Source organism: Callithrix jacchus, chromosome 13, assembly GCF_049354715.1.
Source record: "Callithrix jacchus isolate 240 chromosome 13, calJac240_pri, whole genome shotgun sequence".
Taxonomy (NCBI): domain Eukaryota; kingdom Metazoa; phylum Chordata; class Mammalia; order Primates; family Cebidae; genus Callithrix; species Callithrix jacchus.
The window spans coordinates 102358967-102375099 of NC_133514.1; the positions used below are offsets into that span (position 1 = coordinate 102358967).

At 37.9% G+C, this 16133-nt stretch overlaps 1 protein-coding gene across 1 annotated transcript in view; it reads right to left on the reverse strand.

The window, feature by feature from the left end:
* The window catches only part of LMAN1 (lectin, mannose binding 1), a 28128-nt gene extending 12900 nt beyond the window's left edge, over positions 1-15228 (reverse strand). The window contains exons 1-8 of the mRNA XM_002757289.6: positions 14983-15228; positions 11648-11802; positions 11455-11562; positions 10658-10719; positions 9381-9480; positions 6034-6157; positions 4437-4495; positions 3576-3708 (exon numbers count right to left, since the gene is read on the reverse strand). Coding sequence (XP_002757335.1) covers positions 3576-3708; positions 4437-4495; positions 6034-6157; positions 9381-9480; positions 10658-10719; positions 11455-11562; positions 11648-11802; positions 14983-15211 — 970 coding nt within the window. The 5' untranslated portion in view covers positions 15212-15228. The remainder of the gene's footprint in view (positions 1-3575; positions 3709-4436; positions 4496-6033; positions 6158-9380; positions 9481-10657; positions 10720-11454; positions 11563-11647; positions 11803-14982) is intronic.
* Between the last annotated feature and the right edge of the window lie 905 nt (positions 15229-16133).

Here is a 16133-nt window from a genome sequence, read left to right on the forward strand (position 1 = left end):
GATGCAAGGAGGGTTCAACAGATAAAAATCCACATATATGATATACCACATCAACAGAATTCAGAACAAAAAACATGATCATTTCAACAGACTCAGAAACGGCATTCAATAAAAATTATCAACCCTTCGTGGTAAAAATCCTCAATGAACATACCTCAAGATAATAAAGGCCACATTTGACAAACCCACAGCCAACATCATACTTAACGAGAAAAGCTGAAAACATTCCCTTTAAGAACTGGAGCAAGACAAGGATGCCCACTTGCATCCCTCTTATTTATAAATAACATAATACTGGAAGTCTTCACCAGAGCAATCAGGCAAGAGAAAAAAATAAAAGGCATCCAAACTGGAAATGAGTAACATTATCCCTGTTTGCTAATGATGGGATCTTATATCTAAAAATTCCTAAAGACTCCACCAAAAAACCCTTAGATTGATAAATGAATTCAGTAATGTTTCAGGATAAAAAATTAAATGTACAGGAATTAATAGCATTTTCATATACTGATAATGATCTAGACAAGGACCAAACAACGCAATTCAATTTACAACACCTACAAGAAAAATACAACACCTAGAAATATATTTAATCAAGGAGGAGAAAGCTCTCTATAAGAACTTCAAAACAATGATGAGAGAAATAAATGACACAACCAAATGGGAAAATATCCCATGCCCATGAATTGGAAGAATCAATATTGTTAAAATGATCATATTGCCCAAAGCCATCTACTGGTTCTAGAACTCCCTATCAAATTACCAATGTCATTTTTTCACAGAATTAGAAATAAACAATCCTAAAATTCATATGGAACAAAAAGGAACCCAAATAGCCAAAGCAATGCTAAGCTTTATTTAAGATTTATTCTCAAAAGGAATAAATCTGCAGGCATTACCTGACTTCAAATTACACTACAAGGCTAAAGGTACCAAAACAGCACAGTACTGGTATGAAAATACACACATAGGTCAATGGAACAGTACCGACAGCCAAGAAATAAAGCCACACACCTACAACCAACTGATCTTCAACAAAGTCAACAGATATATACACTGGGAAAAGAACAACCTATTCAATAAATGGTGTTGAAAAAATTGAATAGCTATATATAGACAAACACAAGTGAACCCACACTTCTCATAGTATACAAAAATTAATCAAGATGGATTAAAGACCTAAACATAGGACCCAAATCCATACAAATCATAAAAGAAAACTGAGGAAAGACCCTTCCGCGTATTGGCCTAGGTAAAGGATTTAGACCAACTCCTCAAAGGCAAATACAACAAAAACAAAAATAGACAAATGGGACTTAATTAAACTAAAGAGGTTCTACACAGCAAAAGAAACAATAAATACAGTAAACTAACCTACAGAATGGGAAAAAATATTTGCAAACTATGTATCCAAGGAACTCAATAAAAAGAGTTAATCCAACTAATATCCAGAATCTACAAGGAACTCAAACAACTCAAGAGAAAAACAAAAAGCCCATTAAAAAAGTGGGCAAAGAGCACGAACAGACATTTTTCAAAAGAAGACACACGAGCGGCCAACAAATATATGAAAAAAATGCTCAATGTCGCTAATCATCAAAAAAATCCAAATTAAAACCACAATGAGATATTATCTCATTGTGATATTACACAAGTCACAATGGCTATTACTAAAAAGTCAAAAGACAACAGATGTTGTCAAGCATGTGGAGAAAAGGGAATGCTTATATGCTGTTGGTGGGAATGTAAATGAGTACAGCCTTCGTGAAAAACAGTGTGGAGAATTCTGTTCTCCAAGAATTAAAGAACTAAAAACAGAATTAACCATTTGATCCAGAATCGCACTACTGGGTATTTACCTAAAGGGAAAGAAATCATTATAACAAAAAGATACCTGCATTCACATGTTTATGGCAGCACTATTTACAATAGTAAAGATATGGAATCAACCTAAGTGTCCATCAACAGAGGACCTGATAAAGTAAATGGGGCATGTGTGTGCATATATGTGTGTATATACTATAGATTACTATTCAGCCATAAAATAAAAATGAAATCATGTCTTTTGCAGCAAGATGGGTGGAACTGGAGGCCATTATCCCAAGTGAAATGACTTAGTCAAATACCATACATTCTCTCTTATAAGTGAAAGTTAAACCATAGGTACACATGGACATATGGAGTAGAGTAACGGACTCTGGAGACTACCAAAGTGGGAGGGGAATGAAGGCTGAAAATTACCCATTGAGTACCATGTTCATTAGGGTGAGCGGTACACTAAAACCCCACACTTCACCACTATGTGACATAAGCATATAAGAAATCGGCACTTGTACTCCCTAAATATATAAAAAGTTAAATAAAACTAAAATGGAGGGGATGGAGGCAGCAAACCACCTTGCTATGTATGTACCTGTGCAACAATCCTGCATGACCTGCACATGTACCCCAGAACCTAAAGTACAATTAAAAAAAAAAAACAAAAACCTAAAATGGAAAAGTATATCTCTTTCATATACACTATGTGATTCTACTTATATGAATAGGCAGAACTAATCTACAGTGATAGCAATAAAAAGTGATGGGCTCTGTGGAGAAGGCGGTTGACTTGAAGGAGGCAAGAGGGAACTTTCTGGGATGATAAAAATGTTCTGTGTAATGATCTGGGTGATGGTTAAACGGGTAAACGTATTTGTCAAAATTTACCAAACTATACTTTCAAACACTACAGTCAACTTCAGGATATACTCACAAATTTTATGTGATGATGTTTAAAGCAAATTCAAAATAAGAATGACTTTTATGTTTCATTTTTAAATTCATTAAATCTGATTCATACTAATCATCATTAAGAGAAGTGCATACTACATGGCGTGTTCAAATGCTAGCCTCAGCCTTTATTAAGTATACCTTTGATCACTTAGGCTGACGGGGAACAACTCAGATAAAAAGTTGGCAGATAATATGAAGTCCCTCAATTTGGCCTTAAAATGTTTTATTTTTGACATCAGCACACTCAACTTCTTAATTACATTGGCTTAGACTAGTATTTTATAATTTTCAACTATACAGTCCAGGATTCTATTGAGTAGTATGGGGAGAAGCAGATATCATATTACTTCCACAGCAGTTTTGATAGTTTTTAAGGATTATTTCCACACTATAAGGTAACTATGTGCCACTAAAAGCAAAAACATAAACTTTTGATGATTTCATTCAAAAACATTTACTGAGCCTGAACTACTAGGTTAGCAATTGTTTTGGATTTCTTTTTAGGCTTAGCGGACACTGCAGTGAATATAGCAAACAAAATCCCTTTCATTCCGGCAGTTCCATTCCTCCACATAACCATGGTACTCTATTTCACAAATGACTAAGCCACATTCTCACTGGTAAAAATACCAATCTCCCAACTCTTAAAGACTAAAGATTTACTCATAAATTGTTTCCAGGAATCACTTGGAATGTGCCAGTTCAAAGAACAGGGATGAGTCAGTAACACACAAACTCAGGCATTCATGATCATCAGCCCCAACACCGGCTGCAGCACCCACGTATGCTTCGCTACAACTCACCAGGCTGCCATTGGAGGTCAGGGTGGACCTTCTGGAATTCCTCTTTTTTTTTATCCAATTCTTGTTGAAAGTGCTCAAATTCCTCTTGATACTTTTCTTTTTCTTTTTCTGAAATTTCTTTATCTGGTGTAGGCTGATTTTTTTTGGAGTTTCGGAATAGATCATAAAAAGGATAAGAAAATCATTAAGATACCTCAATATGTGCTATTTTTTTCATTTTAACTATTTGACCACTAGCTGAAAGGTTAACATAAACATATTATTCCTTCTTTACTTTAATGATAACAAATTTACTTTTTTTTTTTTTTGAGATAGACTCTCACTGTCGCCCAAGCTGAAGTGCAGTGTCTCGATCTCGGCTCACTGCAGCCTCTCCCTCCCAGGTTCAAGCAATTCTCCTGCCTCAGCCTCCTGAGTAGCTGGGACTACAGGTGTGCACTATCAGGCCTGGCTAATTTTTGTATTTTTAGTAGAGACGGGATTTCATCGTGTTGGCCAGGCTGGTCTCAAACTCCTGACCTCAGGTGATCCGCCCACCTTGGCCTCCCAAAGTGCTGGGATTACAGGTGTGAGCCACCACACCTAGCCTACTCTTGCCTCTAATAATTAACCGCTACCATTTACTGAGCCCCTGCTGTAAGTGCACTGTCTTAATCCTTCAAAATCATGAGGTGGCCAATACAAACATCTCTGTTTTACCAACTAAGAAACGAAGCGTTACAGAGGTTCAGTGACTTACACAAGACCATATAGCAGTAACTGGCAGAAACAAGTTCCAAACCTGTTAGTCTTCCCAAACATTCAGCTAAAAGGCAAAAACACTAAACTGAGAAACTTTTTGGAAAAAATGTGTAAAATTACCGGCTCTTTTCCAGGTTCAGTCAACTGGAAAGTCAGAAAGGAAAGTACATCATGGTCATCTACAAATTAAAAAAAAAAAAGTCTAAAAAAGTTCCACAGGAGATTACTTTTATCACTGTAAATGAACTTTATCAGTATTTATTGCTTTAAATATCAATAATCAGTGAGGAAATTAACAAAAATTAACTCTAATTTGGTAAAGGCAATGGAACTTTGTGAGCTAAGAGACAAAAATTCACGTGATTTGTATTAGAAATAATCTAAATGTTACTTTCTTAAACCCTAAATCAGAACATTTAGTAGTGTTTAACATGTAATAGATGTTTAATAAACGTCTGATAAGAAATCAACAAACAAATGAAGGGTCAAAAGAAGTCCAGACTCCTTATTCTGGTACCAAGATCCTCTATGATTTCCCATAAATCCCCTTCATGGACAATGTACCAGACAAATGAGACAAAATCCTGGTCTCTAAATAATTCCGGTACCTTTATGTCTTTGAATCTTTCTTATAGTACCTAATGCCTTCTGTCTTACTTTCTTATTTGTTTCTCTTACATGGAGGATATTAATAATTTTATCTTACCTAAAATCATATTCAAAAATCAAATTTAAGTTGTGCAAGCCAAAAGCACCGGCTCAGCAGATCAAACTTCCTAACCCTTAACTAAAATACTAATCCTGGATAGTCACATTCACAAATCAAGAGCAATTAATTTCAAGTATATAGCAATCTTTATGCTTTGTACTATTTGCATACAGATCTAGAGATGTAGTCAGATTAAAAAGAAAAATATAATACTGCAGTATAGATTAAGGAACTTAAGAAATTATGTTGTGTAATAGGGTACTGAACCTGGAGTCAGAAATCCGTATCAAGTCCTGCCTGGGGCTGACCATTAATTGGCCATACAATTTCCAGAAATTTATTTCACCTAAAATTTGTCAAGTTCTTCTAAAAATATGATCTTCCCTCCCTTCCTCTCTGGGTTGTCAGAAATGATCCACATATTTGAAAACATTTAAAACTACAATATATCATATAAACATAAGATGGCATTGACACTGAATGATAATTTATCACCTTATGTGGAAAAAAATGGTAACTACATTTTTGTTTAAAGTTTAGTCACCGAATAACCTTTCCTTAGGTTGCCAAATTCATTTATAAGTGATGTGACAACGATGAGGACCCTAAAACACTTGGCATTTAACCTTTTTGTGGAAGTGACCAGCCAAGACTGCTATGATTGCTATTTGAGTTCAGTGCCATGCGGTCTGTTCTGCAGCCTTTATTTAAGCCTGCTGACTTTGACAGCCGCTACTCGGACTGTCTCCTTCACTACCAAATAGCTCCCAAACTGATGCTTTAATTTATACACTTGTATGTAGCCCCAGTTAACTGTACAGTTACAGAACAAGGTAAGTAGAAAATTACCAATGTCAACAGACCAAAAGACTGGCACAGCAGGCAATGGGAAGGTTCCAACCAGTCTTAAAAAGTTAGAAGTATAAACAAACCTATATATCCCTAAGATACTATTCTCAATAAAACACAATTCATAAACTTTTAATATTATCACAATGCAAGATTTACCTGCAAGACCTCCAGTTGCGGCAGATATTCCAAAATGCCCTTGTGCAGGGATAATCATATTTTCCACTTTGGCACAAAATTCATAATCATTTTTATCTGGTGTAAAGCCATTATTGATCATTACCTAGAAAGGCATATCATAGCTATATAGCTTTTACAAAAGACATTAGAAAGTAAATTTCAATTGATCAGTTTTATGACATACTATTCAATTTTGTTTCACTATTATAAAGGGTAATTTTAAATAACCTTTCTTACTTGGTGTCAATATACAATATGATATTTTAGTTAAAAAATGAATTTTGCCCCACTATGTGTCAAAAGTTTAAAGAGAGAAAAATCTGATTACTTTCTATGAAAATCCTTCTAAAACAGAATATGGTTCAAGAAGACCTAGGGAACCACCATTACTCTCTTGGAATGGTTCATGCAATAGAGGGATCAGACTTGTTCTCAGTTCCCAGTCTAAAACCAAGAGGTTAAATTTACAATTCTATCTGCAGCTGGTCAGGAATTAAATCGATTGTCTCAACAAGTAGTGAGCTCTTCTTAATTAGTGAGGTAACTGGACTGTCACAGGTTAGCAGAGAGCAAAAGCGACACAAGTCATACTGTCAAGGCAGAGAAAGAAAACACTAAAAAGACGCATGTTTCTACCCTGCAGAATGTGTATTTGAAGGAATGACCCTAAATTTCTTAACAGGATCTTAGAATCCTAAGCAAGCACAGGAATCCACCTGATACATGAATGCTTTTCTCATTATCCCAGTCAAGCCGTGGTTCAGCCTCTTTAATACATTTCACTTTTAATAACCCTCTCACGAGTCCCACCCTAAACAACAGTCACTGAGATTCAGGGTGGATGCAAAAGGAGTGGGCCCAAGGCACCCCAGTAAGGGCACTTGTGTCATTACTTCTAGAGTCAAAGTTTTGTCAGAGACTTCACTCACATAGGCAAAATGTTATAGTATTCTGTCCAAATTTTTTTCAGCAGGAGAATTAAAATATCTGTCAATATGAAGAGTTGCTCTCTATATACTGTATGATGGAAACATGTGAACTAAAAATTAGTTTAAAATAACTAATTTTAAAAGATCATTTATCATTTGGTTCATAATACTTCTTTCCTCTGATTAGCAATATTCCTATTTCATTTTACATCATTTACAACTGGTCCTCCTCCACAGAGCCTTTTAAATTAGAATCAACAATCAAGTTATTTGCCTTTGAGTCTTAAAAAGACTGTAAGTTATTACATTCAAATTCCAATACTAAAATCCTCCAATTGCTCAGTATTTGCTTCCTTGAATTCTCATAAACTGAAAATCCATCAGGAGTCTTCATTGTCTAGTTCTAATTGGTTTTTTTAAGGGACGTAACACAGTTCATTGTCCTGTGAGTTAGCAGGAATGTTAGGAAGGACTGTAACTGAAAAGCCTACGTATAAACTGTCCGCCAATGAATGGTTCTTTATGAGATCTTCAATAACCTTCTTACTCACCTCATGGTTTCAACCCAGTGTTAAAGACCACACGTGCAATATTTAAGATCTCCTGCTTTGACTGTGCTTCCTCCACCAACAGCACTTGTTACTTCCAACCTCCTCTTACTTTGTTTTTCCCTCCAGGGTGGAAATAACTGAGACAAGCGGAACCCTTTTAGGGGAGTACATTTTGCAGGGCTACTGTTTTGGAGTTCTGCACCCACCATACTTGATGTCTCGGTTTTGCCACAAGCAGGTAAGCAAAACTTATTGATGACGCTAATGAAACTACAGGATGAATGATAATTACAGCGGAATTCAAACCCAAGTTAATCATAATAGACATGGTCACTTGCTCTATTCTAAGATCTCTAAATTAGCTTGGAATGAAGACTGAGCCTATATAGTTTTCCAAACAACTACCTTTCTCAGATTTTTAGACTCAAGAGTGAAAAGCTAGCTCATGATTTAGGTGAAAGAAAAATTCATACACTCTATTTTTTTACTCTTAAGTATTATATAACCAGGTATTGATGGCATCTTTAAAAAGCAAAGTTTACAATACCTAAGTTATCATAACTGCCAGCTGGATATATCCACCTATATATTACTCTACCATCAATTAACCTACAGCTAAACTCATTACCAACCCTCTGATTTCCCATTCCCCACCCAAACAGACAAACCACAAATGTGCTGCTTCTTTGCTAAACAGTACCAATTAACTGTCCAATTTGCTAGATTCAGGAACTATCCTTGACTCAACAACTGTGTTCACTCCCAATCCCAAGAAAACTGGTACGAAGAATACTGGGACCTAAATCATGTTTCTAAATTGCAAATCTGATCATTTCACTTCCTGCTTAAAACTCTTTAAATCTTTTTAAAAGTTCCTCATAGGATAAACTACAGGAAGCTGTGCAAGGCCTGTTACTGCCAACCTTTCAATCTTACTGCTCACTGATCTCTTCTGTCTCCCAGCCATATCAAACTACATGCCTTTCCAAAATATTTCACATTCTCTCAAGTCCCTATGTCTGCACTTGGAGTACACTCACTCACATGCACACACACTCTCTTCCACCACCTACCCAGAACTTCCTGATCTCCCTGTAAGGCCTGGCTCAACTCTGAGAAACTGTTTCTGCCCTTCCCCACCCGCACCTGGCAGTTACAGAATTTTTTTTTTTTTTTGAGTTGGAGTCTCACTCTGTCACCCAGGCTGGAGTGCAGTGGCATGATCTTGGCTTACTGTAACATTTGCCTCCCGGGTTCAAGCGATTCTTCTGCCTCAGCATCCCGAGTAGCTGGGACTACAGGTGCATGCCACCACATCCAGCTAATTTTCGTATTTTTAGTAGAGACTGGTCTCGAACTTCTGACATCATGATTTGCCCGCCTCGGCCTCCTAAAGTGCTGGGATTACAGGCATGGGCCACCGCACCCGGCCCGGTTACAGGATTCTAATCCCAGGATCACTTAATAGTGTATCTGCACCATAGCATTTATCACACAGCATAGGAATGCTACATATGTATGTCCTCTGTTAGGCTATAAGCTCTCTGGGGAGAAAGGCTGTCTGTCTTACTCATATTTGTATCCTGAAGGGTTAGAGATTACAACATGTGATATACAGTAGGGTGCTTAAACATTTACTGACTAAATGAAAACCGACCATCAGGGGTTTACAAGAGATGACCGCTTACACTGAGCTTTGAAGCCACTTCTTGTTCTCTTAGGGTAACAGTGATGAGTATGTAGCAATAGCCAAATTTAAGTGCATTTAATTTCTATCAAAAATTCAAAATGAGAAGTCATACTAGAACATTATTTATTTGGTTCTCTCTAAATAAATGTTACTTACTGTTAATGTTTTCTGGTAATAGATAATCTTTGCCCGGACAGGATAGGGTTTATTACGAAAGTCCCTCTGGCAACTTGCTAAGGCTTGACTAGCACCATCACTACAGTAAAAGAGAAAGGAAAACAAGACACTCAGCTGTTCAATATTTAAAAATTCAGGAAGATTAAAATAATATCAAATTATGAGAAAGTCATGAGATATTTTATGTTATTTACTCAAAATACTACATGAGACTAAGGCAGTGAATCTCTCTACCCTAGGGCAGAACATGAAGCACTCACTGAGCTTTTAACACATAGATTCCACCCCAAATCAACTGAAGCAGAATCAAAAGGAGGGTCCTAGGCACCTCCATTTTAAATAGCTCCATAGAAGTTATGATGAATTACCAGGGCTGAAACTCACCAGGGTAGAAAACAGTAAACAGGCATATGAAAAAGTCATTTTTTTTACAGTTCACTTGCTGAAAGCTGTTTCCTCCACAATAAACACGTGAAAATAAAAAATGTACATACCTAATTTATATACATTATAAATATACAGTCATCCTTCAGCATCCACAGGGCATTGGTTCCAGGACCCCTGCAGACACCAAAATCCTCAGATGCTGAAGTCCCTTATATAAAATGGCATAGTATTTGCATATAACATGTGCACATCCTCGTGTATACTTTAAATATCTCTAGACTACTTATCATACCTAATATAAGTGCTCTGTAGTTGTTTAACTGTATTTTTAAATTTACATTATTGTTGTGTACACAAAATAATTTGTATTATTTTTGATCTGCAGTTGGTTGAATCCACAGATATGGAACCCAAGAATACAGAGAGTTAACTGGAATGAACACACAGAATCTCTGCAGACCACTGAGTGCTTTAAATAATGCAATACTAAAGTTAAATAAGATGGCATAAATTACTTTATCATTAGGTTTGTCAAGGCTCAACTTTATTTTTTAAAGATCCCTTTTAATGACGATTAAAATGCATGACTAGTGTTATCACTGAGAGCCAGGAACAATCTATACACTTTCAAAACTACAATATTTAATAATCTGAGGTTAAATAAAAACATACTCCATTTGAATCTGAGATGGTCCAAAGATAGAACTTTAGAACAGAACCAAATAAAATACAACCTTTCTACCAAGCTACAAAATGTCTCAAGAATAATATATTTTCATTTGGAAAGTATTCAGATTTGAAACAATATATTTCATAAGTATTCCAAAGAGAAGCTGAAATCAAGAGTAACGTAAAAAATACACACGTACTTTTGATGGTCATAATGGATTTGTCCATTGTTGCCTATAATTACTACAGCAGGATTATTTTTCTAAAAATAAAGAAAACATATTTTTGAAAATGTCTTTAATCAAACAATTCTACATCATTCTTGATGTACCATGAAGTGTCTTACATATCTAAGATTCTAGGACTCTAAATCTTTTAACAACCTGGCCTTCAGACTCAAGGAATTACTAAAGTTCTCCTTTAAATTACTAATAATAACCCCTGAAAATTAATAGAGAAACAACCAGCTGATGAGAAGATCATCAACCTTAAGGCTGCTAAGCCACAAGCTAATGTTTCCAATATGTAAGTACATTTTTATTTTAACTGCTTCAGGAGAGATCATCAAAAAATTGGCCCAATCAAAAAGAATGATTAACATATGACCAGATATGAGTATGTGAGCTGGCAATAGTCATGCACTTGGATGTTCTTATGTAAGCAAACTGTTAAGAGTCTTCTAAAACTACTACTTTTACCACCTACATCTACAGATTCGTATTTATCCATTAAGTTGGACCATGGGAGCAGAAGTCAACGCAAAGCTCTGAGAGTCAGGACTCCACTATGGCCTTAAGTTGATGTATAAAAAATCATGTACATGTAAATTAAACTGATACATTCCAGCTATATAAAGACTAATGAACATATTTACCATATAGCTTGGGGAGTTCTGTGCTATCGAACTGATGAAAGCATTAAATAAGCTGTATTTCTCACAGCCTAACTCTGCTAGTAGATATATTAAGGTGGGTAACAGTCTTGACAATAAATATACCTTTCCATCATTGTCAAAAGAATCAAAAAATATTCCAACACCATTCCACATATCAGCTGATCCAAACACAGGGCCCTCCAAGCCTTGATTTTCTGTATACCAAATTGCCTGAAAATATATAATAGGGAACAGTTAGAGGCTAATGGTATACATGCATTTACATACATTTTCTAAGTTAAAGAAATGATCATACTAGTCCATCAGCTCCAATTCGACCTCTTCCAGTCACTCGAAATGTCACCTCAACTTCCCAGTTCTCAAAGGCTGCTTTTGTCTTTGTCCACACTGAGCCTCTTTGGCTTTTTAAAGATGGTGCTACTCGAATTTGATCTGAACTTGGAATAGCATCTAGAACAGAAATTAGGAAGAAAAGCTTTAAGTTATAATTAGGTAAAACTCAGTGAATCATTTCCAAACTGCTAAATATACCTACAGAGACTTAGTAACCTGTACAACAATTATTAGGAAAAAATTTCATGTTGACAGTTTCAACTTTAAAAGTTTAGGGCTAACACGTCCCTTATCAAATTAAAAAAAAAAAAAGCTACATTCATACACTAAAAATTCCAGGGACAGTGGGCAAGAGAAAGGGAATTATGACTTTAAGGCAAACTATCTGATTCTCACAATATTCTTTTTAAAACCTTAAAAATTGGCACTTAAAAAAAAAACTGCAATGTATTTTGCCAGTTTACAAGGTTAGAAAGCTCAAACAGTGTGAAAAGAACATACCACTAGGAATCAAGAGACTTGTTCCTAGTCTCAGTTCAGCTGTGTGACTTTGAGCAAATAATTCTCTTACTCTCTTGGGTTCACCACATGTTCACCTGTAAAATGAAGGATCACTTCCATAAACACCCTAAAACTTATATGCAAAATATTGTACTTATATACATTCTTCCATGGAGAGGGTCAACTGAACTTCAATAAGCAATTCTTCAGCAGATTCTTGGAGAAAATAGTGATCCTCAAAACAGTGGTTTTCATCTCCAGGCCAGGTGCAAGCCCCAGCTCTACTACTTACTAGCTGTTTGATCTGTAGGCAGGTTACTCCATTTCTCCAACAGCCTCATAGGTATTTAAGTGCCTATATAAGTAGCTTTAAATGTTTCAATAAATGTTAGCTATTTCTCCTAGTATTAGACTAGGTAATTATTAAAGGCCTATCAAACTTAAAAAGTGAACAATTCTAGCTCTCAGATATTAACTAGTTCTGACACCCATGCTGGGAAATACAACTGTAACTGTAATATCACTTTACAGGTAGAAAAAAACTGACAAAAAGGAAAGCTGAGATATTTTAGTAGGATCAGTCACTGTCACTGCTACTTTCAAACATTCAAAGGATGGGGTGGGGGCATCATGGAAAGAGACTGGACACAGAATCAGAAGACCTAGATTTGAGTTCAATTTCACTGACACTAGTTATGTATCCTTTTTCAAAAATCTTAACCTTTCTGACCATCGGTTTTTTATCTATAAAACAGATAACACCTGCCTTGTCTACTAAGGATCAAATCAGAGAAAGAAAGTGAAAGAAATTTGAGAGCTATAAAGGGCTACAAACTATCATTTTTTGCCCTGAGGGACCTAAAGATGGGCACTAAAGGAACATTAGAGTTAAGAAAGAGAAACACCATAGATTTGGTCTCAATTTGGAGTTGAAGGTAAAGGGCTGTGTTTAAACAAGATCTTAGATTTCTCTATTTTAAGTTTTTCAAAGTAATGAATTGCAGGACAAAACGAAAAGGAAAAAACGATCAATGTAGTTACAGTGAGGCTTATATAAAAACTACAGTGACAATGAAAGCAAGGAATATCCACAGCAGGGATTCCCAGAGCAAGCAGCCAGATAAATCATGGCGAAAAGACTAATAACTTTGCTTCAAATTCATTATAGTCACACAGCTTTAATTTACTAAGGTACATTATCCTGACATTTCTCTAGCGGACTACATTAGTTGGTTAAGGCTCTGTTAACGAAGTCAAGGTAACTGATTGGACTAGTTGATTAACATTCCTAACTGGCTGTTGTAGTGTACGTGAGTGTGAGAAAAAGAGAAAAGAGAAGACCACGCAGGCAATAGAGAGGTGTAGAAGTGAAAAACCGAACAAATCCAACACCACTACTGAATAATCATCCTCATTCCAAAAAATAGAAACAAAAACTCCAAAAACGTGTGTTTGATATCATTTGCATCACCTTCTGAATCAAGAACAGAGTTACCTTGAGAACAAATGCCCAGTAATATACCCTTGTTGCATGGGCACATAATAAATGACTGCTGAGTAACAAAATAACTGCACTCTACTTCAACTACTTAATTGCTTGGTCATTAAGTCAAATTGAAATCTAGACCTTTGAATTACACATTAATTTGAGAAAAGCAGCCCTTCCTAAAAGAGTGCTTCCTATTCAGTAATTGCTTTCTAGAAATGGAACATTTTGTTTCAAGCACAGGACAATCTAAAATGATTTATAAAAACCTTACATAAAAGATTGCTTAATCACACATAAAGACAGAATTCAAACTGCCAGAGCTCCTCATCTCATATTAAGGCATTTGCCACTTGTTCTAAGGGCATATCTGATGGTCATTGAACAGAGCTTATATCATGCCAAGTGCTACGACTGACTCCTTAGTCAGCAATGACACATCAGCACTAAAAAGTGCAGATATGTTTTCTTTCATGTAAATGCTCTAGCAGGACTCTCTTATCTACAAGAGTGCCAAACACAGAGAGTGAATAAAATATGAAGCAGAGATTATGTCAATGTTTCCAATTTTTTTAAAGGGCTAAAAATGTAATGCTATTCTTAGTCTCAGGTTCAGAAACAATCCCCCAAAATATATGCCTTTTCCTAAAAAGTTACATAATGTTACTACAAGAGAAAAGATCAAAGACCACACCAAGTCACCGAGAGGAAAATGTAAGGTGTAGTTCCAACAGTATAAGAATGTCTTCTGACATACAAACTTAAAAATTACTCTAATACCAATGTATGCCATCTCTGGAGACATCAGTGGGCATCGGGTTCAAATGAAGCACTGACCATTGCTAACACTGGAGAAAAGAAAGCGGGGGTCGCCGGGGAAGCCGGAAAGGAAGTAAGGGGGCTTCTAGAACATGTCTCAGGCTGGGATGGCTGGGAGTAGGGGACACTTCTAGAGACGTAGCGTTAGGGTGAAACATGATACCTAGAAGCAAGTTTGAGTGCTAGGAAGCGCAGGAGGTAACAAAACACCTCTCGATCAAATGGAAAGTACCAACGAGATCAAAGAAGGGAAGACAGCAGGCGGGTGAGAGAACAGAATGGGTGAGGGGAAGACTTGGGCAAAAGCTGAGGGAACCGTGCAATCCAGGAAGGACCCGGAGGAGGGGCTGCCAAGAGGGTTCCCTCCACAGCGCATATGGTGTGCAACGGCTGGAAGTGGACCTCAGCACACCAGGGTAGCCGCAGATGAAGGGTGAATAGGCGGCGGAAGGCGGGGAGGAACCCGTCCCCAGCCCTCTGCCCGGGCTTACTCCCCGCGTGGGCCCAGAAGGGCACGGTCCCGTCGCTCTGCACCAGGTGCGGCCCCTTGAAGCTGTATTTGTACTCGAAACGGCGATGTGGCAGCGTGGCCGCGGTGCCAGCGGCAGCGGGGTCTCCTCCCACGCCGTCGCCCCCAACCAAGCGACTGAGTGACAGCAGCAACGCGCAGAACAGAGGCCGAACTCTGGCCTGGAGACCCCTCCGCCTGGATCCCGCCATCTTGGATTCTGGGACGCGGAGGAGGGCGGGAGAGGGAGGTGCGCGGATGGCTGCGGATGGCCAACAGGGCGCTCGCTGATTGGTGGAGCCCGGGGGGGACCCCAAAGGCAAGGGTGAGCCCCACCCCCGGCCTCCGCCCTCCGTGCGGCGGCCGGGCTGGGAGCAACTGTGAGCAGGGACATGCGCAGGGGGCGGGTCTCGCGGCGGTGCAGCCCTCAGGGCCCGCCTACCCTCTCCGGGGGCGGGGAAAGGACTCCAACCTTCCTTTCCCGCGGCGCGCGAGGCGCAGATGGTCCCTATCTGCAGGGAGCTTTCTACGGCTTATTAGAATACTTGGGAGCAGGAACTGGCGAGCCCTAAGACCTGTGGACCCAGCTTGTAAAAAATCTTTCCAGTATTAGAAGACAGGCGTTCCTTTTGATGTGACATCAGTTTTTCAGTGGCACAATCCTGAATGCTTATGGTCTCAGCCCAGTGAGCTCCACCAACCCGTGTTAAAGCATTTCAAACTAGGAACCGGCACCCACGGGCTTGCAGGATGCCTTAGGATTTATGAGTTGGTGTCGGAGAGAGGGTTTCTGTGAATTTGTCAGCCATCCTTCACATCTCAAATTTTAATTCCAAGAGCTTTCCAAATTTTGAAACCATGGCAATAGTGCATTCAGATGAAACAGTTTGGTTTGGTTTTTGTGAAAGAAACAATGTGCTGTGGACGCAGGCGTCCATAGAACCTGGACATTTGAGATAGAATCAGTCTTCCATTCAATAAATACATTCTGTATTTTAAAGGGGACTCCTCTTTCCTACTTAGGAAAAAACAGTGTTGTGAATTGTGCTGCAAAAAACATACATGGAGCAGGAAAAAAAAAGAAAAAGTGTCAAAATATTTATGGTCATTCGGAGTTTTGTTTTTCTAACGTGT